Source organism: Delphinapterus leucas, chromosome 15, assembly GCF_059928025.1.
Source record: "Delphinapterus leucas isolate spDelLeu-1000000601 "Yukka" chromosome 15, BTC_Dleu_Yukka2, whole genome shotgun sequence".
Lineage (NCBI taxonomy): Eukaryota > Metazoa > Chordata > Mammalia > Artiodactyla > Monodontidae > Delphinapterus > Delphinapterus leucas.
In genome coordinates, this window is record NC_143143.1 from 9,928,356 (window position 1) to 9,950,031 (window position 21,676).

General features: G+C 54.5%; 1 protein-coding gene across 4 annotated transcripts in view; it reads left to right on the top strand.

The window, feature by feature from the left end:
• Positions 1 to 21,235, top strand: part of CLIP2 (CAP-Gly domain containing linker protein 2) — a 76,000-nt gene extending 54,765 nt beyond the window's left edge. Inside the window, exons 9-17 of one of the 4 annotated variants that reach the window (XM_089895783.1) lie at positions 2,643 to 2,747; positions 4,406 to 5,341; positions 7,567 to 7,624; positions 10,113 to 10,196; positions 11,170 to 11,326; positions 12,865 to 13,024; positions 14,741 to 14,932; positions 15,220 to 15,282; positions 19,169 to 21,235. In XM_089895783.1, the coding sequence (XP_089751909.1) occupies positions 2,643 to 2,747; positions 4,406 to 5,341; positions 7,567 to 7,624; positions 10,113 to 10,196; positions 11,170 to 11,326; positions 12,865 to 13,024; positions 14,741 to 14,932; positions 15,220 to 15,282; positions 19,169 to 19,180 (1,767 nt within the window). In that variant the 3' untranslated portion in view covers positions 19,181 to 21,235. Of the gene's footprint in view, positions 1 to 2,642; positions 2,748 to 4,405; positions 5,342 to 7,566; positions 7,625 to 10,112; positions 10,197 to 10,719; positions 10,830 to 11,169; positions 11,327 to 12,864; positions 13,025 to 14,740; positions 14,933 to 15,219; positions 15,283 to 19,168 lie in introns of those variants that run through there. The other 3 variants (XM_089895784.1, XR_016387773.1, XM_089895785.1) reach the window with 3 other exon arrangements.
• The last annotated feature ends 441 nt before the right edge of the window (positions 21,236 to 21,676 follow it).

Here is a 21,676-nt window from a genome sequence, read left to right on the forward strand (position 1 = left end):
CTCTGCCTGAAACACTCGTTTCTCCTCCACCCCTGCCCTGGTCAGCCGGTTCCTGCTTTTCCTGCAGGTCTCCCCTTAAATTGTATTTCTCAGAGAGCCCTTCTCTGCCTCCTTGATTTTGCCTCATCCTCCTTGCTCTGTTCCTAGGCCAAGTCACAGTCTGAAATGGTCCTCACTGGTCATGTATTGTTTGCATCCCTCCCCAGATGTAAGCCCCTTGGGCGGGCCCCTGTCTGTCTTGCTCTCCTTCCTGTCCCCGATGCCAGAGCAGGGCACAACGTGGTGAGATGCTTCTGGAAAACAGGCCGGGGACATGTTTTGTGGTTCTTGAATGGGCGTGGCCTCATGTTGCCTAATGAAAACGTGTGCCACTCCCTTCTGCCCCCCTGGTGGGGACGTCAGGCAGCTACCTTAGACTTGAAGATACTGGGGTTTTGCTGTTGTTTTATCATCCAGGGGTTTGTGTTATTGTTTTGTGAATCAAATAGCGCCTCGGTGTTATTTTTCCTTGGCATGGGAACGCCCATTGTAAGGGGAAGAGTCAGAAGTCAGAATCAGCTATTTGTTGAGAACTGGCTGTGCAGCTCAAGGCCTGGAGGGAGATTAAGAGGGGCGACGTGCCTCTGGCCTTCAGGAGCCACTGGTGCAGTTGGGGAGACTCCTCCCCAATTAATAATAGCAGCCTTCTGTTATCCGAGGGGCGTCCCAAGGCAGTAACTTTGTGCTTTGGAGTGGGGTAGACACCATGCGTGCAAGGAGAAGGGGGAAAGCTGTAGGTCAAGGGCTCAGGCCAGGCTTCACCGAGCTTCTGGGATTTGGACGGGGGCAGGGACACAGGGAGTCGCCCGCTTCAGGAGCTTCCGTCACTGCTCCGTGTTGCTGCTGAAAGTCTATGTCTCCCCTCCGTGGAGTCAGGCTGGTTTGGGGGTACGGAGGCCCTGGCTCTAGAATCTGGAAGTCTGAGGTTTAGGGCTCCTGCTGCCCCAAGTTGCTGGATGATTCTGAGCCTGAGGTCTTCCCCCTGGAGGGGCCACTGTGAGATAGGGAGATAACCGAGATACCCCGTGTTGCGGGGGGGGGGGGGAGGGGGCGGGGCTTGGGTTCTAAAGTTGGCATGTGAGACAGAAATTACATCCTCCCAGGTCGTCCATCTCACCTAAAATCTAGGCTTCAGGGGCTCTCCCCCCGCCCCAAACTCCTATGGGTTCTCCTGTGCCCTCATGGACCAGGAGGCTGGGAGTTCTGAAAGTCAGAGTGAAGGGTCCTTTTGTAGGGGCTACCAAATGAAGTTGCCCATGAAATTGTGAAGCTGGAGGCTTTTCTTGCCCTTGGGCCACAGGTATGGTATTTGCGATCAGGCTGTGTGCAGTGTGAGTCCCGGGCAGGGTCGCTGTGCCTGTCATCAGAGGAGAAGGAGCAAGGTGACACGGCCCCTGCAAGGCTGGGGTTGAGGCACCACCTTCAGCCTGTAGTTTTCTGGAAGAGACCGAGCAGGGCTGTGTTTTAGCACTGGGCCATGCTGCCCTCTTGCGGGGAGAGAGAGAAGACGCATTTGTTCCTTAGGAACATTCACAGGAATGTGATCACGGGCCAGAGGACATAAAGGTCTCTATAGCTCTTGGTGAACTGCACGAGTATTTCCGGGACGACACTGTGAGTCTACACCGTCACCATTACCCTTGCCCGTGTCGGGCGTATTCTTGGTTTTCACACAATAGGCTACGGTGCTAAGCCCTGCCTCTCCTGAACTGCCCCTCAGATTTGCTCTCACCTCGTCTCTCCTTGGTGATGACGGGATGCGCGGGAGGATGCAGACAGAGGACCCTGGCTTCTCCCTATGGAGAGCTTGGTGTCCAGACCCCTCTGGATACCCTGGGCCTTCAGCCTTCTGCTGCCCTCGCAGATCTCTTAGGGGAAATCCAAATGCCAGCCTGGATGCCCTGAGAATGTCGGGCTTTGTCAGTGTGTGAAGCGGGTGTTGTGAGGCAGGGACAAAAGTGCTCTTGTGTTTTCGGGAGGCCGGGCGTCCTTGGCGGGGCCTGGGGAGTGGGCAGTGCTGGGGCCGGGTTTGGGGCAGGGCGGTGGGAGGCCTAGTCCAGCCTCCGCTAAGGAGGCCTGGCCGGGAGAATCCTGACCGTATGGGTATATTTGAAAACCTCCCATTCAGTCGGTTCTTTGACCTTTAAGACAGGCCTGGGGGCCAGGAATCCTGGGGTCATTTACGGGGGCTTCCTGTATGCAGGATTCTGTGCCTAAAATGAGAAACAGCCCTAGGCTTCCCGATGGGGGGGGGTGGGAGTAGGCTTTGGCTCCTGCCCTGGAGCTGCAAGGGGGAGGGCCACCTGGGGGTGACAGAAGGGATCCGGGTGCCCATTGTCGCCCCTTCCAGGGGCCGGCTCGGGCAGGGTTGCTGCAGTCTGTGCTCTGCCCTTAAACACACCCAGCGGGGACACAGTGAGGGGCGGGCAGCAGGCCCACCCCGCCCCGCCTCCCCAGACCTCCTCTCTTTCCTTCACCTGCTCTCCTGCCTTGTGCACAGAAGATGACCTGCCTCTCTCTCTCTTTTTCTCTCTTCCTCCGGCTTCCTGTCCCTGTGCCCCTCTCTCCTGTCCCCACCTCGCCACCCGCCCCGGGTGGACCAGACCCAGACGCAGCTGGAGCACGCGCGCATTGGCGAGCTGGAGAAACATCTGCTACTGGAGAAGGCGCAGGCCGAGCGGCTGCTCCGAGAATTAGCCGACAACAGGGTAACCGCCGCCACCTCCTGCCACCAGCGCCTTCGCCTGCTGACGCCCCTTCGGCTGCCCTGTTTTTATTATTTTCTCTCTCTCTTTGGCCGCTCTCCTCACTTTTTTTTTTTTTTTTCCTTTTGCGCCCCTTCTAGGGAGGTTTAGGAACGTGCTTTTATGCTCCGTGGCCATGTGATGCTTGTTCAGAGGAGGGGGTCTTGGTTCTCTGGGACTTTGCTCCCCAGCTCGTGGACCCACTGGCTGGGAGTGTTCTGTGCGAGCCTCCCCCCGCCCCCCCCCACCATTGCATTGCCACGACCGTGCTTTGTCATGTTCAGAAATCGGGGGCTCTTGGGAACATTCTGCCCCTTCTGTGGCCAACCTATCCATGCCTCCCTTCTCCCCAGGCTGGGGAAGGCAGTGGTTGGGAGACTGTGGATCCAGGTTTCTTTAGCCTGGAGGGTCTTAAATAGAAAGGCATGAGGGGCCAACCTGAAGGACCTGGGGCAGTGGTGGGCCTTCGAGGGAGTGGGGTGTTCCCAGGGCATGAGACTCGGTGTCAGCCCCAGGGTGTGAGTGGTTCCTGGGCCAGGGAAAGCTCTGCGTGGGAGTGAAGTCCCCCCTGATTCCCAGGGCATGGTTCTAAGTCCAGTCTCCAGACCCTGCTAGCCCCTCCACGCCCACCATGCGTGCCCCGGGGGCTGGGCCCCCATGCAGGCACACATCCAAACAGCTGGTCAGCCCAGCGGACAGCCCAGCTGCAGTTCCCCCGGCCATGGAGTTAAGCAGCCACAGAGCAGAGATTGGGGAAAACCACCGTACACAGGCTGTGGGTGTAGGGTGGGCGACCATTGGTTTCCGCAGGTCGGCCTCAGTACATGAGTGAGCACGTGTGTGCCCGTGAGCGTCTGGAGACACACACGGGTCCCTGTCCACACACTGGCCTTTGCCAGGTGACTGCGTGTGCAGTACACATGCATGTACACGGAGTCTGCTTGAAGAAACCGACCCAGTCACGGTTGACAGGCTGGAGCCCTCCACACCAAGGCATCTTTCTCTAGGGTTCAACCTGATTAGAAAAACAAAAGCAGGTTTATTGAACTAAAGGTCACCTTCAGAAACAAATTTCTTAAGCTTGTAAAAGATTTAAAACTTTCAAATATATTGCACCGAAACCTGTGATCGCTGACACGGTCGGTCGAAGTAGGTTTCTGGCGGGTGGAGCCTCTGATCTCAGAGTTTTCCATCAGAAGGAGCGTCTGGGAGCATTCTCTTTTTTGTTGTTTTCTTCTGCGTTAAACATTAAACCGGACCCTTCTTTGGCCACCCCCTCCAGAAGGCCTCTCTGAATCAGCTCATTGCGGCTGGAACTTTGCTAGAGCAGGATAGTACGGAATTCCCTCTGTTGTGTCTGCCCTTTAAAAATAACATGAACTTCAAGAAAGCCATAACCTCAAATAGATGGTTTCCTTTCGCCACCGATTTTTCCCAAACCGCCTAGAGCAGCGGGGACCAGGGAGTCCCCGAGTCACAGGGACACAAGCCGGGGAAGCCTCCCTGGGAGCTGCGGTGGGCAGGGCGGCACTCAGGTGGAGTGGGGCATCCTTCCCTTCTCACGGCCTTCCCCCGTGCCCTCCAGCCGGCCCGCTGACCCCGGTCTCCCTCTCTCCCGGTAGCTGACCACGGTGGCCGAGAAGTCACGGGTGCTGCAGCTGGAGGAGGAGCTGAGCCTGCGGCGCGGGGAGATCCAGGAGCTGCAGCAGTGCCTGCTACACTCCGGCCCGCCACCCGCCGATCACCCCGAGGCCGCCGAGACCCTGCGGCTGCGGGAGCGGCTGCTGTCCGCCAGCCAGGAGCACCAGAGGGAGAGCGGCATGTTGAGGGACAAGTACGAGAAAGCGCTGAGGGCCTACCAGGCGGAGGTGGAGAAGCTGCGGGCGGCCAACGAGAAGTACGCGCAGGAGGTGGTGGACCTCAAGGCCAAGGTCCAGCAGGCCACCAGCGAGAACATGGGGCTCATGGACAACTGGAAGTCCAAGCTGGACTCGCTGGCCTTGGACCACCAGAAGTCCCTGGAGGACCTCAAGGCCACCCTGAACTCGAGCCCGGGTGCCCAGCAGAAGGAGATCGGGGAGCTGAAGGCCGTGATGGAGGGCATCAAGATGGAGCACCAGCTGGAGCTGGGCAACTTGCGGGCCAAGCACGACATCGAGACGGCCATGCACGTGAAGGAGAAAGAGGGCCTGCGGCAGAAGCTGCAAGAGGCCCAGGAGGAGCTGGCCGGGCTGCAACAGCACTGGCGGGCCCAGCTGGAGGTGCAGGCCAGCCAGCACCGGCTGGAGCTGCAGGAGGCCCAGGACCGGTGCCGCGACGCCGAGCTGCGGGGGCGTGAGCTGGAGAAGCTGGACGTGGAGTACCGGGGCCAGGCGCAGGCCATTGCGTTCCTCAAGGAGCAGATCTCCCTGGCCGAGAAGAAGATGCTGGATTATGAGCTGCTGCAGCGCTCGGAGGCCCAGAGCAAGCAGGAGGCCGACAGGCTGCGGGAGAAGCTTCTGGTCACTGAAAACAGACTCCAGGCTGTCGAGTCCCTGTGTTCGACCCAGCACACCAACGTAGGCGGCCACCCCTCCTGCCTGGCTGTGCGGGGACCACGGACGGCAGCGGTCCGGGCTCGAGGGCCTGGCTGGGGAGGGTCTAGGCATCTACTGACCTTTTATTTCCAGTCCAGGGAAGCGTCCTCGTTGCCCCCAGGAGCACGCCGTGCGAGATCGGAGGGCACCTGGCTCAGAGGAGGAGGTCCTTCCATTAGAAGGGCAGCAGGCCCGGGTGACTGTGGGGCCCCAAGGCGGTCTGAGCTGACCTGGCTGGGTCCCCACAGGCCAGGCCTGGAGAGATGTGTATCTAGGCACAGGGAACGGCCTTCTTCCCAGTCCCCAGACACGTCCTCCTGTGCAGGCTCCTGGGCCTCCCCAAGGCACCAGTACCAGATGCTCTGGCACTGGGCTGGCAGACATGTGGAGGGCAAACCCTGCCCATCTCCAAGGCGAGCACCGACCTAGGGGACCCGAGGGCGGCCCCCTACCTGCTGGTCCTGATGAGACTGAGCAAACAGGTCAGCAGCCGCTTTCCCAAGAGTGGGGTGGTCCCTGGAGAGGCTGCTGCCATTGGAGTCAGCTTCGCTCCAAACCTAGAAGCCCCAGCTGAGCATGCTGGGGAGGCCAAGACCCTGGGTAGCCTGGACGTGTGCTCCAGCGGGGGCAGGAAGGGCCTTATGAGTGGCTCTGGGCACCACACCGGGTGCAGGCCCTATGATGCCCTATCTCACCTGGACTCCTTCAAGGTCCATATAGGCTTCGTTTCATAGACGAGCAAACTGAGATTCCGAGGCAGAGTACCTTTCCCAGGTCTTCTTGTCCATCAGTGGCAGAGCTTGTGTCCAGCCCCACTGCCTAAGGGCCAGCAGGGGGTGCCCGGGATGACAAAGTCAAATCTTACACGATAGGACAGCTAGCAGCAAGATCGTTGCCTTTTTATTAGCCATGGGGGTTCCTGAGCTTCTGGTTCCCTTTGTACACTTAAACCAGCATTTAACAATTGAGCCACAAGTATTTGGGAGTTCCACGTACAGGGGGTGCCTTTTTTGTAAAAGGAGCTCTGCCCATGTCACACCTCGAGGTCCCACTGCACCGGCCTTTCTGCCCCCTTCTCCCAGGGAGGGACCAGCAAGTGCTCTCCCAGGATGCTGGGCAGAGAGAAAAGGAAGATCCTCAGGTTAGCTGTGTACGCATGACCTGATTGGCCGCTCAGGCAAGGAGGGTCAGGCCTGGGACCCCAGGACCTGGACTCCTTAGCAGGGGAGGTTTGGGGCTGCTGTGGTTCCACAGGATGGCCTGCCAAGGAGTGGGTGGTGACCTCAGGAATGCCCATCTCTTGATTTCCACACACGTGGGGACTTGGTCTGGACCCACATGCCTCCCAGATTCAAAGGTTTAAGTCCAGGGACAACTCAATTTTTGGTCTCGTGTAGTAAGTACGGGAATTTGGAAAAATTTTAGTGTGTGCCTCATTTTCCCTGCAGTGTGTGTAAATAAAGATCTAGGAAGCTTAGTTAATCGCAACAGACTGAAACTAAAGCAGGGCTTGGGATGTATGAGCAGAAGTATGAGGGGCAGGTGGATGGAGGTGACTGCCTGCTCAGCTCTGTGCTTCCCTGGTATGCAGTGCTAGAATCTGGCAAACTGCAGGCTCAGGGGACAGCCAGCTTGGGCAGGAGTCCAGAAACTTCTACCGAAAGGCAGCAAGGAGCCTGCTGATGTTTGCCACACAGATTTTTTTTTTCCTTGGTTGATCTTTTCTTCTTTGGCTTCTGGATTTATTTTTTTTAAAAGATGTGTTAGAGAGAAAAGAAGTAGCATTTCTTGAAGTCCCTCCGGGAGCCGACCCCGGTGCGTGCCCTGCACACGCTGCCCCATGGCAGTCAGTTCTTGCTTTATGGACGGGAACCAAGGCCGGGAGTCTTGCCTCTGGGTGATGGTGGAGACAGAGTCCCAGGACCAATCTCTGTAGGCATCCCAGGGAAGGAGACATCTGTTTAATATAATAGGCGTTTGCACGAAGGAAAGGGTAGGAGGTGATCACGTGGAAGCTACATAAACAGCCTTCCGGGGCCCTGGGAGCAGAGGGGGTCCTCTTGTCAGGGAAGCTAGCCCAAGGACATCTGTGCCCCCTGCTTCATCGAGCCCCTGAGAGTTTCCTTGAATTGCGGAGAGGTGGGCTGGCTGGGGCTGAGGGCCGAGAGGGGGAGGCGAGTGTCCCCCTTACCAGGCTCTCCTTTCAGATGATTGAGTCCAACGACATTTCAGGGGAGAAGATGAGGATGAAGGAGACTGTGGAGGGTGAGTGGCCGCTGGGCCGGATGAGATGCGGGGCTATGGGGAAAGGCTGGGCGGTTCTGCCTCTGAGCTGGGTCCCGCTTTGTTTTGCGTCACCTGGCGATTGGTGAGAGCCGCCTACTGCGTGCACCAGCCACTCACCCACCAGGGGAGGAGGGCGGAGGCTCAGTTTATTGAGAACCTGATTGTATGTTTGGTTTTGTTATTTTTAAAATAGGTATAAAGTTCAGATTGTTCAAAGGGCATATGGTGAAGCATCCTCTATCCCCTACCTAGTTCCCTCCGCAAAGGCACGATGTTGCCCAGCTCATGTCTCTTTTCCAGAGATGGTTTATGCACATACAAGCACAGAGGTAACACAGATGGTGCCACACTTCCCACACTATTCGGGCCCCTTACTCTTTTTTTTGGCCACGCCGTGCGGTTTGCGGGATCTCAGTTCCCTGACCAGGGATTGAACCTGGGCCACGGCAGTGAAAGTGTGGAATCCTAACCACTAGACCACGAGGGAACTCCTTCGGGCCCCTTACTTCTTTTTGCCCATTTAATAATGTATCTTGGAGACTGCTCCCTGTCACCACATTCTTTTGTATGGTGCAGAATATTCCATCATGTGGAGCTACCGTCGTGTATTTAGCTGATGGATCATGGGTTGTTTCCAGTTTTTGTCTGTTACAAACCCTGCTGCAGGAAATTACCTTGCCCTCCATCAGGCTCAACCCGGGCCATCAGCAGTGAAAGCGCAGAGCCCTAACCACTGGACTGCCAGGGAATTCCCAAGGCTCAACTCATTTTTTTTTTTTTTTTGCTGTATGCGGGCCTCTCACTGTTGTGGCCTCTCCCGTTGCGGAGCACAGGCTCCGGACGCACAGGCTCAGCGGCCATGGCTCACGGGCCCAGCCGCTCCGCGGCATGTGGGATCTTCCCGGACGGGGGCACGAACCCGTGTCCCCGGCATCGGCAGGCGGACTCTCAACCACTGCGCCACCAGGGAAGCCCCTGGGTTTATTATTTTTAAAATGTATTCCATGGTTTCCTCTAGTACCTTTTAAGTTCCATTTTCTATGTTTAAATCTCTGATCCATCTAGAATTCTCTCTTCTATAAGGTGTGAGGTAAGGATCCATTTTTATTTTTTTTTCCCAAGAGTACCCACTTATGCCAGTACCATTTTTGAAAACCTCATCTCCTGCCTCCACTGATTTGAATTAACCATATTGACCATCTTTAAATTCCATCGGGTAATTGGCTCTATTTCTAGACTTTCGATTCCTTTCCAATGACTTGTCTGTCTCTTCATGTGCCATTTCTACAGTGTTTTGAAGCTTTGTTTATATTTCGGTTACTGGCAGGGCTAGTCTTCCTGTTCTGCTTTGCCAAAATTCTCTCAGCCATTCTTTTTTTTTTTTTTTTTTAATCGAGACAAAATTAACGTAATTAAAATTAAAATTAACGTAAAATAAAATTAACCATTTTAAAGCAAACAATTCAGGGGCGTTAATACATTCACAGTGTCGTGCAACCGCCTCCTCTATGTAGTTCCCAGACCTTTCCATGACTCCAAGAGGAAGACGCGTATACAGTATCAGTCACTGTCTACTTTCTCCTCACTGTGGCTGCTGACAGCTGCTAATCTGCTGTCTGTCTCTGTGGATTTGCCCATTCTTGATGTTTCATATAGATAGAACCATACAATATGTGGCCTTTTATGTCTGGTTTATTTCACTCGGCATAATATATTCAAGATTCATCTGTGCTATAGCACGTGTCAGTGTTTCATTCCTGTTTATATCTGAGTAATGTTGGCATCGTATGCATCGCCACATTTTGCTTATCCATTCACCTGTCGATGGGCATTTGGGTTGCTTCCACCTTTTGGCTCTTGTGAATAGCGCTGCATGCGCAGGTACTTGTTGAGTACCTGTTTTCAGCTCTTTGGGGTATATACTTAGGAGCAGAATTGTTAAGTCATATAGTAATTGTGTGTTTAACTCTTTGAAGAAGTTTTTTGCCAGACTCTCTTGGCTAGCCTTGCTTACTTTCTCCAAGCGATTTTAGAATCAGTTTATCTAGCTCCACAAAAATTACAATCTGACTGGTATTTTTATTGGTATCATGTCAGATTTATAAATTAACTTACAGAAAGTTAATACTTTTCTAGCACTTTCCGTGAATCTTTTTCATGACTCTTCTGAGGCTGTCCAGTATTGAATGCACATGGCCAAGTGACCTGGGCACCATTACTATCCCCATTCTTCACTTGAGGAAGCTGAGACTCTTGAGAGTTAAGTTGCCCAAGACCACACAGTATTGGTGCCTCTTCTTCAGGGTGGGTTACCCAGAGGGACCACTGGAATGAGGAAGAACTTGGACTCCTGAGGCCAAGTGTGGCCCCATTTTAGGGTTTTGATGGAAGGGCCACCCCGTCACCCACTGGACCGCAGTGTTGGCCCTGGAGTATTGATGGCCCCTCATCTCTCCCTTCACCCCAGGCCTGCAGGACAAGCTGAACAAGAGGGACAAAGAGGTGACAGCCTTAACATCCCAGACCGAGATGCTCAGGGCCCAAGTAAGTGGTAAGTCTCCCTCCTTCAAGGCAGATGCGGGGAGCTTTCTTTGGGCCGTGTGCCAGTCCAGGAGGGGGTGGGTGGTACTGCGTCAGGGTGCCCTCCCCCACTCTGCCTTGAGGAGAAGGCGGCCTGGCCCAGTTCACATGCACTGGGCTTCCACCTGGCTTCCACCTGGACAGCAGTGAATGGGGAGCAGTAGCCCGCACTCGGTCCATAATATAATTGGGGGCCCCAGCCAGCTTCTCTCCTCAGAGCCAGGTCTGTGTTCTCTGTGTTCTGAAATTGCATCACTAGTTCTCACTTTCTGGGCTTGAAGACCCTTGGGTTTCAGTCTCTCTACCTTTTGATACAGTATTTGTGCACCAGCCCCTAGAAGAAATACCAGGATTCCAGAATCAGGGAGAAGGTCTTTGGCCAGAGCAGAAAGCAAGGCACAGGGAGAATGAGGCCAGAGGGGAGACTGGGGAGAGACGGGGGGGTCTGGAATTTGTGACTTGGTGACAAACTGGCCCTGCTTCTTGTCCGCCAGAATGCCATTGGTGGTGTCCATGAGACGGCCCCCATCCTGGGAAATGGTTCCCACCCCCACTCCTATCCAGTGCCCATCACGTTCACGTGGCATAATTGGTCCCGACAAAGGTCAGTTGACCTCAGATTCCTCCGGGGCCAAGGTGAAGTTTTAGCTTTTCCTTGTCCAGGCAACAGTGTAAATACCCGGGCCCTGTCTCGGGAAGGGTGGACTGCTCTCCTGACACCAGAGGGCCTGGCTACTGTGTGGGAGCTTTGGTCTGCTTTTCGTGGTAGCTCTTCTCGGCCCCTCGCTGCCTGGCCCTACAGGACGAGAGAGGCCCACTCAGTGAAGTGTGTCCCTGTGACCCCTGGGAAACCTGCTCCTTGCCCGGGCCTTGGCCCCCAGGTGGGATAGATTCCCACGGTGATCCCAGCGCTCTCCCTCCTTGCCCTGCCGGCTGGCCCTTAGCACTGGAGAGCAAGTGCAGGTCGGGAGAGAAGAAGGTGGATGCCCTCCAGAAGGAGAAGCGGCGCTTGGAGGTGGAGCTGGAGGCCGTGTCCCAGAAGACCCATGACGCCTCGGGCCAGCTGGTTCTCATCAGCCAGGAGCTGCTCAGGAAGGAGCGGTGAGTCAGCCGTGGGCTGTGTGTTCAGACCTGCCTGACCCTCACTCCACCCAGTTAATATTAGCCAATCTTCTCCCGAGGCGGGGCAGGGATAGACCCGGTGGACAGATGGCTGGCATCACCAATGATCACCATATTGTGCACTGCTAAGCTCCGATGAAGCCTCAGAATCCTTCTTAACACGGTTCTCCAAGCAGAGCTTATAGGAAAGCTTAGTGGTTCCCAAGCATCCTGGGCCCAGGGACTCCTTGAAACTCTTAAAAATTATTGAGGATTCCCACCACCTCTTCCTTGAAGCTCTTCTTGGTTGATGTAGGCCACCGTGAGCTCCTCCATGCTTCTGTGGTACTTAGGATGGGAGTGGGAGATCAGCAGATTAAACAAGTAGAGATTTATTTTCCTCACATAACAAGAAATCTGGAGGTAGCTGTAGCTGGCATTTGGTTCAGTGGCTCAAGATATCAGTGCCAACACCTTTGTTCTCTTGGGTTCTGCTAGACTCTCCCTCGTGGTTGCAAGGTGGCTGCTGAAGCTCCAGCCATCAGGAGCCATCATTCCTAGCAGGAAGAAGGAGGAAAGGGAAAGGGTCAGTGCCAGCAGACTTCCACTTTGTTCTCAACTACCCATGGCTACCTAGAGAGGGAGTTTTCCCCTCCTCTATAGTAGATGCAAGCAAGGGAAAGAGCTTAGAAGGTGTGTGTCCTTTTCTCCCGTGCTGTGCCCATGGAAGACATTGCTACTTGATCACTGCACTCTTTTTCTGCAAAGCCCAGAATCGTTCTCACCACAGTACTCCAGGCAGCTACTGCCAGTTGATTAAGAGTTGACATAGGAAATAAAACTTATTTGACATCAGGCATTTAAAATGTCTTGCCACATGAGCTCTCTTGGATAAATGTTTTTTTAATTTAACTTTGGAATTATTATTTTTTAATTTGAGATAACATTGATTTATAACGTTATATAAGTTTCATATGTACATTATATTTCTACTTCTCTATTATTTAGTTTTTAATTAAACAAATACTATATTCTCTTTTTTAAATTTATTTTATGGAAGTATAGTTGATTTACAATGTTGTGTTGATTTCTGCTCTACAGTCAAGTGACTCAGTTATACGTGCATATACATCCTTTTTCATGTTCTTTCCATGATGGTGTATCACAGTATACTGAATATAGCTCCCTGTGCTCTACAGTCGGACCTTGTTGTTTATCTATTCTCTATATAATAGTTTGCATCTGCTAATCCCAAACTTCCAGATATTCTCTTTTTTAAAAAAAACTTCAAAATCATTCTAAGAAAGGCTAAGTCCTCTTGACCGTACCATCCCCGAACCCTGGCCCCTCTCGGGTTGTGGTTGGATGGTTTCGGGCCTTGTATTTCCTCTCTGGCCCCTCCTGGCACAGATGCTGTCTTAGTAGCCAGCGTCCCCCCTCAGGGTGGCCAGTCGCCAGGCACTTGGCAAATTGCGGAGCGCGGGAGGAGAGGGGCCCATCTGAGTGCAGGTGTTCTGTGTGCCCCCCGCCCCCTCCAGGAGCCTGAACGAACTGCGTGTGTTGCTTCTGGAGGCCAATCGCCACTCCCCAGGGCCTGAGAGGGACCTGAGCCGCGAGGTCCACAAGGCCGAGTGGCGGATCAAGGAGCAGAAACTCAAGGATGACATCCGGGGCCTGCGGGAACAGCTCACTGGGCTGGTACGTGGGGAAGGGGGCGGCCTGGGGATGGCGGACACCAGGGAGGGGCTGGGGCTATCTGCTGTCAGCCATGGAGACTGGTGACGTCCTGGAGCCACCCCAGGGATAGCCAAGTCACAGAGAGCGTTCAAAATCCCCTAGAACCACAGGCAAGGTCAGTGAGGTACCTGGTGAGGGGCCGTGGGCAGCCCCTTTTGTAGATATTGTGGTCGGCTGTGTGTCCGTCTGGGTGATGCAGTGCAGAGGAAGACTTCCTAAGAATCTCACCAGTCCAGAGGTGGGATGGGCTACCGGCAGGTGGTGAGCTCACCATCCAGAGAAGTAATCAACCAGAAACCAGCTCCTTGTTCAGGGTCCAACAGTGGCGATTCATGCGTGCATCTCAGGAAGGAGAGGGGAGCAGGGGCCTGACTGAGCAGAGTCTCCAGAGGTGGGCTGCGGTAGGCGAGTGATGCTGGTAGCACAGGACGGAACCATCCCACTCCATCCCCCTGTGGTCAGCCTTCAGGACGAGCCTGTGGCCGGTTCCTGGGCCTGGTCAACTCCAGAGCGTTGACGAGATAGGGTCTGGGAGGACGGGATGGCTGTCAGGGGAAGCTGCTCCAAAGCCCCTCGCTGCCCTCCCACCCAGCCACACAGGCTCAGCCACGCTGGAGGAGATGGAAGGAGAAGAGGGGCCTGCAGCCATGGAAGCAGCCCTGGGCCTACAGGGTTAAGGGAGAAGGGTATCACTCTGGCTGCACCCAACTGTGTGTGTGGGGACTACCGGGCCCAGCTGCCCTGCGGCCTTTCAGTCCTGGCAGGTCTGGCCAGCAGGGGGTTGGTTACAGAGCCCTCCGTGGTCCTCGTGGTGCTGTGAGCCTGGGCGTAACTCAGAAGCCAAGGCCCCGAGGCTGGTGTGGATTTGGGAGCTCTGATTCCAAGGCTTTCCCAGAGCCGCGTGGAGGGGGCAGAGCCGCGCTGACTGTCTCCGTGGGCCACAAGCTGGTCAAATTGACATGTGACTGGCTGCCCCTTACCCTAGGAGAGCCTCTCCCATATCCCCCTGCACTGTCCTCAGTGCCACGGAGCTGCCCCCCCTGGGAGAACTAGGGACGGGCTTGGTGGTTAGAAAACCTCCGGAACGAGGAAGGTTTGGGTGGAGAGGGAGGTTTGGGTAGAGGGTCAGAGCAGAGCAGAAGGACCCTGGAAGCACCGGCCCAGGGAGGGCAGTGCAGGGAAGCTTCGTGTGGGAGTGAGGAGGCTGGCCTGCCCACAAGGCAGGTGCATCTCCAGGTACCATGGTGGGCGGGGTCAGCTGCAGAGCACTTGGAAGGGAAGGGAAGGCATGTCCTGTTGGGGCAGGGGAGGGTTCTGAGGAGAGGTTCGGAGATGAGGCTGTAGGTCTAGAGGTGAAGAGGAGGGACCCACATAAACAGTGTGGAGGGAGGCGGCGGGGTGCAAGAAGGAAAGAGGGGGAGGAGGGGTCCTGGGTTTCAGGAACTGAAGAATATGGAGCATCTGACAGAGCCCGGGAATTCAGGGCGGGGGCCAAGGAAGATGCTTCAGAGAGGACCCTTAGGTGAGGGAGGGAGGCCTGAGGGGCATCCTGGTGATTCTCAGGCCTGACCCAGAGATGAGGCGGGACACATGAGAGTTTCCGGCCTAAAGGAGAGACCACCCTCCTGCAACACGTACACGCATGCACACGCTCCTCCTCTCTCCTGCTGCTTCCAGGACAAGGAGAAGCCCCTGTCGGACCAGAGGCGCTACTCCCTCGTTGAGCCGTCCTCGTGCTCGTCCCCGGAGCTCCTGCGGCTGCGGCACCAGCTGATGAGCACGGAGGATGCGCTGCGGGACGCGCTGGACCAGGCTCAGCAGGTGGAGAGGCTCATGGAGGCTATGAGGGGCTGCCCCGATAAGTCCCAGGTGAGCCGGGTCTCAGCCAGGTCCTGAGGGGAGAGACTCCGCCCTGCGCCCTGGGAGTCCCAGCCCAAGGGGTACATGGCTTTATCCTGAGGAGCTCAGACTAAGGGCGGAGCTGCCCTGAGAGCCTGTGTTTCCTGGGGTGTGTCCTGGGACTCCTACGCTGATGGGTTCTGCTCAGAGTTTGGATCCTGAGATGGTCCTGTTGGGAAACCCTCGCCATCTAGTGGACAAACCAGGAAATGCTGCCTGGTGAACCTTGCTCAGCGTCTTGCCCTCGACTCTTACAGGCCCCCGGCAATTCCGGTTCTGCAAATGGCATCCACCAGCAAGACAAGGCCCACAAACAAGAGGTAAGGGGCACCCTGGCCCCGGGAGATGCTCTGCCACTCCCACGGCCCTCCCGTACAGGCCGACTTCTCTGGAGAAAAACTTTGAAAAGCCACCAAAAATACACAGATACATCGTGCAAGAGGCTTTACAATAGGGTCGCTCACAGAGTGGGGCCAATGTAGTCAAACTTGATTCAATTACCATCCTGCTCTTTTAACCTTGTTTCTCTTTCAAAAAAAAAAAAAGAAAACCTTTTATTATAAAGTAATACATGCCTACTGGGCAACTTTTGGGGAAAAAAAATTTTATATATATAAAGAAGAAAATACTGGGAATTCCCTGGCGGTCCAGTGGTTAGGACTCCATGCTTTCACTGCCATGGGCCTGGGTTCAATCCCTGCTTGGGGAACTGAGATCCCACAAGACACGCAGCGAAACCAAAAAAAAAAAATACTTACCAGTAGCCCTTCTACCCAGAGATGACCAAGGTTAACATTTTTAAGTGATATCCCTCCTCAACTTTGCTAAGCATGTACATGTGTGTATGTGTATGGATGTACAGTCAATCCTCACTGTTCCGTATTTGCAGACTTACCTACTTGGTAACATTTATTTGTAACCCCAACCTCAATACTCATAGCACTTGCCTGGTCATTCGTGTACACCCATGCAGAGTGGAGAAAAAATTTAATCACCGGACATGCATGTTCCCAGCTGAGCTCATACAAAACACCGTGCTGCCTTCTTGTTTAGCTCATTCTGCAAACAAGTGTCCTTTTCACGGTCTATTTAGTGACATGTTTTTCACATTTTCATGCTTTTCTTCTTGGTGATTTCCGCCGTTTAAAATGGTCCCCAAGTGTCTTGCTGAAGAGCTGTCTAGTGTTCCTAAGTGCAAGAAGGCTGCAATGTGCCTTCCAGAAAGTACTTTAGAGAAGCTTCATTCAGGCATGAGTTACGGTGCTGCTGTCCTTGAGTTCATTATTAATGAGTCAACAATATATATTCAATGAGGTGTCTTTAAACAGAAGCACACATGAAACATGGTTACATATTGATCAATCAACGAAAATGTCAGACCAGAGGTTTGCAGGAACTTTGTATTTCCACTGGGAGCAATGGTTCAGTATTTGCTGATTCCGCATCTGTGTGATTCTGTAGAACAGAACTCCTGCAAATAATTGTTATATGTATATGTATGTGTCTGTAGATGTGTGTACACATTAAGTTTTAAAAAAAAATTTATTGAAGTATAGTTGACACTTAGACATTAACTTTTTATTTGGAAATAATTTCAAGCTGACAAAAAAGTGGCAAGAATAAAATTAGCACCTAGAGCATCAGCTCTCCTTTTCCCCAACATAACATGTTGTTAATCTTTTGCCCCATTTGCTTTATCTTTTGTTCTCTATGTGTAGATGTGTGTGTTATATGCGTGGAGTATTTTTCTGAACCATTTGAGTATAATTGCATGTGTCATGGTCCTTAATACTTCAGTCCGTATTCCTGAGAAAAAGGATGTGATTTTACATAAACACAGTACAATTCACAATCTCAGCGACTTCCCTGGTGGTGCAGTGGTTAAGACTCCACGCTCCCAATGCAGGGGACCTGGGTTTGATCTCTGGCCAGGGAACTAGATCCCACATGCATGCCACAACTAAGAGTTTGCATGCCACAACTAAGGAGCTGGTGAGCCGCAACTAAGGAGCCTGCCTGCCACAACTAAAAGGAGCCCACGTGCCACAACTAAGGAGATGAGAGCTACAACTAAGGAGCCCGCCTGCCACAACTAAGATCCTGTGCAACCAAATAAATAAATATTTTTTAAAAATTAAAAAAAATCTCAGCAAATGTAATGCTGATATGAGATTTATATCCAATCACTCTCCATACACAATTTCTTCACTTGACCCGGGAGTGTCTTCAAAGCTCTTTCCCCCTCAGTACAGGATCCAGTCTAAGGTTGAGTCAGCTCATTGCATTTACTTGTTATGTCTCTTTAGTCTGCTTGAATCTAGAACATTTCCTCAGCTTCACTTTGATTTTTATGACATTGATATTTATTTATTTATTTATTTATTGGCTGCGTTGGGTCTTCGTTGCTGCACGCAAGCCTTCTCTAGTTGCAGTGAGCGGGGGCTACTCTTTGTTGCGGTGCACGGGCTTCTCACTGCGGTGGCTTCTCTTGTTGCGGAGCACGGGCTCTAGGCGCACAGGCTCAGTAGCTGTGGCTCACGGGCTCTAGAGCGCAGCGTAAGTAGTTGTGGTGCACGGGCTTAGTTGCTCCACAGCACGTGGGATCTTCCCGGACCAGGGCTCAAACCCGTGTCCCCTGCATTGGCAGGCGGAATCTTAACCACTGCGCCACCAGGGAAGTCCCGACATTGACGTTTTTGAAATACAGTCCTCCCTCCTTTTTTAATAGAAGATTCCTCCTTTGAGGTTTGTCCGATGGCTCCTGCTGCTCAGAGCCAGATTCTACAACTGAGGCTGGAATACACAAGTCAGTGCCACGTTCTCCTCCGGGCATCACGACTGCGGTGTGTGATGTCCACCTGTCCTTCATTCCTGAGTGAATCTTGATCACCTGGTCAAGGCGTTGTCTGACTCCTCCGCTGTATAGTTGCTGGTTATTTCCTAACGAGCATTCGGTGGAGACCCTGGAAGACCTTGTGAATCCTCTGTTCCTCACCCAGATGTCCCCTGGATTCATCATCCATTCATGAATCTTGCCTGAGCCGGTCTTTACTGTGATGGTTGCAAAGTAACATATAAATTACTATACTGTATTGTATTATTATTTTTTTTTTTGGACACGCCGCGCAGCTTGTGGGATCTTAGTTCCTCCACCAGGGATCAAACCTGGGCCCCCTGCAGAGGAAGTGCGGAGTCCTAACAACTGGACCGCCAGGGAATTCCCTAAATTATTTTAATGGAGTAGGTAGTGTGCTCTATATTCAATTGCACCTCTTGTTTTTTTTCACGGAATATTTTCTCTCTTCCTTAAGCAGTCTTTGTAAAGTCTATGTTTTATAAAATTGTGGGTGGAAAATTTGTTTCCTAAAACTTCATGGACCTGACTCCCTTGCTGGGAATGTCTTTGCTGTGTTGTGTTTTAAGAGGGTGCCTGGTGGCCTCCACCCCACAGTTAGCCACTGGCATTCACCCACAGTGTTAGAGAGCCCACCTGGGGCCCAGGTGCTAGCCCGATTAGGCTCTGTCCCCGGCTCGCTGTGTGACCTTTGGGCCAGTGAGGCTGGAGCACAGGAAGGAAGGCTTGTCCTTCCAACTTGGCCAGTGGGCCCACGGCCGCAGGCGCTCGTGTAGAGACAGGAGAACCTTGACCACAGCATCTGCTGAGGGCCTGGCCCTGTGAGTGAGAAGCAGAGAGAGAGATGGGCGCGGGGAGGAGGGAGCCCTGCACAGGACCCGAGAGCAGGGTGGAGGCACGGAGCTGTAGCGGGACGTGGTGGGGTTGTGTCTGCAGAGGAACTGCCTGTACCAGGCACCCTGGGAGTTGATGTCCAGAGCTTGTGCGGCTCTGTCCTGCAAGGCACACGGGGGTCATCCTGGTTTACAGACGCGAAAACGGAGGCTTGGGGTCTCAGCACCAGTTTTCCTTTCCTCGGATCCAGCCTCCGTGCAGGCCCTCAGAGCTGTCCGTAAAACCCACCTGCTCTCGCCTCTTCCCCTTAATTCTCATAAACTGCTCCCACCCGGCCTCCTGTCTCACCATGCCCCAAACACACAGCGAAGAGACTGCTCCTGCCTCAGGGCCTTTGCACACGCTATTCCCTTTACCTGGCCCAGGTGGGTCTCCTCCCCCAGCCCCACCCCACCCCCTCTGCCGCTTGTCCCTATGCCCACTGAGACACTTGCTGACCAAGCCCATTCTCTCTCCAGGACAAGCACTGACCCTGAGGGACACTGTGGAGCTGCCCGGTCCACACCAGAGCCCCTCCAGCCTGCCCCAGCGGCGCCACCTCCAGGCAGGGGCCAGGACTGTCACTTTGGAGAAGAGAACAGTGTAACAATAACGTACCCACGGCCGCGGACAATCCCCTACCCCGACCCCCCTGCCGGACCAGGAGGCTTCCTCAAGCGCGACCTTCCACAGAAGGCGGTACAGCCCCGGCCTGGCCCCCGGGACCTTGAGCCTGGACGCCCTGGACGCCCTGGACACCCCGGCGGTTTCTGGAGCTGGTTTGGGGAGGCCGAGGTGATCCGGCCAGGCCCCCTCCCCAGAAGGAGCTGCCCTGAGGACCATCGTGGCCCTCTGGGCACGTCCCTGCCCTCCCTTTCTTCCGCTTCTCCTGGGTCCCTCTCAGACCCCAGAGCCATTGTTCCGGGAAGGGGCCAGAGGAGGGCGCCAGCTTCTCCTTCCGGCACCAAGGAGGGAAGTCCAGCCCTTAGGAGCCAGGTGGGGGACCCCCTTTTCTGCAGCTGCTTCCAGGCCAAGGCAGTCCCCAGGGCTTCTTGTCCCGGCATACTGAGCCTTTTTAATGCAGTGGTACAAGCTCCCTTCAGCCCGTCTGCCCAGTGAGGCCCCAGGTTCAAAGTGCTTGGGAGGCAAGGCCCTTCGTTCCCACCCTGACCCCAACGCACACACGGCTCCGAGCTGCTGGCCGGAGGGTAGTCACCAAGGCCGGGAGCCACAGTATTGGAAAGTCTGGAAGCCCCTCTCCTTCCTGTACCCCCTACCCCCAGTGACCTGGCTTGGAGCTGGGGCAGGGCGGCCCCAGGGGGGCCCAGGACTAGGGCTCTGGGTATGTTTTGATCGGTCAGTAACGTGCTGTCCCCTGGGTTGACTTGATGTTCCGAAACCGGGCCTGCCACCTGCGCTCACCCATGCAGACCCCGACACATACACCCACTGACCCTTGGCACACACACACTCAGAGGGGTCATGCGTGCACACGTGCCATGTAGGTGGGACTTTTGCAGTCAGCCAAACTCAGACCATGTGGACGCTCACCCTCGGGTTCCAGGACCAAGCCCCAGGACTGGCAGGGCCGTGTGCTCCTGCGACCTCACCGTGCACATACACAGCCGGGTGCACATGGGTGAGCCTTCAGGGGGGCGTGGCCACACATGCACAGGAACACACAATCCAACAGCCCCCTTTCAGTGGTACAAGGCATCTGCCTTGGGCTTTCTAAGCCCTGTCTTCTGTAGCCAAGAAAAGAGCCCAAGGATGATTGGGACAAGAAAAATCTCCCTGCCTCCCCCGCTTCCCCTCGAGCCCTGCCAGGTTACTCCAGCCTCATGCATAGTGGGAAAAGACAGCGTCTGCCCAAAGCCCCCACTCTTACAGCTGGAGGGCCCATGGGTGACTGCCTTGTACCCTGCAGCGTCTCTGTGGAGGGCCTGCCCCTCCTCCCGCAGCTCAGGGAGAGTGCTCGCAGGGGCCTCTCCCACTAGGGGCTAGAGGGGGGGATCTGATGGCCCATCACGGTGTTCCTGAATTGCACCAGGACAGGTATGCAGTTGGTGCCCTGGGAGCAGCCCAGGTAGCCTCTGAGTGCTCCTGGGTACAGGTGGGTGGTATTCACGTCCCTGCCGCAAAGCAGCCCATCCTGGGGATGGCCAGTTCGTCCCATCGGCCCCCTCCCCTCTCCCCGTTGGCTTTCGGTAGCTCTTGCATGCGGTTTTATTAACAACGGTCTAGGAGCAATGCTGTAGTGGCTTAACCCAGAGTCAAATTCTACTCTTTCCAGCAGTCAGGCAGCCGCCCTGCCCACTGGAGATTAGTCTACTAACAGCCAAAAGCCCACACCGGGAGGGGCTGAGCCCCGGGGCGGGCTGGCGGGTGGCGAGTGCTTTCCCTGTGAGCATCTGCGCCTGCCCAGTGTGCGCTCAGCCACGCCCCCTCCCCAGGTCCTCCTGCACCCTTCCCTTCCCCAAAGTGGAATTGTTGAAGTGTGGCGAGTCCGTGCTCGAGACAATAAAGCTTGTGACTGAGGTCCAGGACCCCTGCCGTTTCTGCTTCTCTCTGTGGGTTCCCTGGGCTCCCCCATCCTCTCTCAGCTCACTGGCACCCTGGTGTCAGGAGTGTGTCTTGATCCTGTTCCTGGTGGACTGCCAGCTAATTCTTACTCAGGTGTGAATGGCTGATGAGAGCCTCAGAGGGCCTGGTGTGGCTGCCATGTCCAAGGAGAGGGAGCTCAGCAAGAACAGGCAGAGAACCAGAGATGGGGGGCAGCAGCGGAGGCCAGGCAAGGTTGCCAGAGAGGTCTGGGGGGTTGGATTTGGATCTGTTGGAGGTATAAGTGGGCCCACAAGGAACAATCGAAAATACAAAATAGTATGTACAAGATAGTGATGGATCAGCTAACACAAGTTTGATGCGTCTGGTGAGAGCACTTAAGACTTCAGTAGCTAATCCTGTCTCCTGCAGCAAGATGTCTGTGG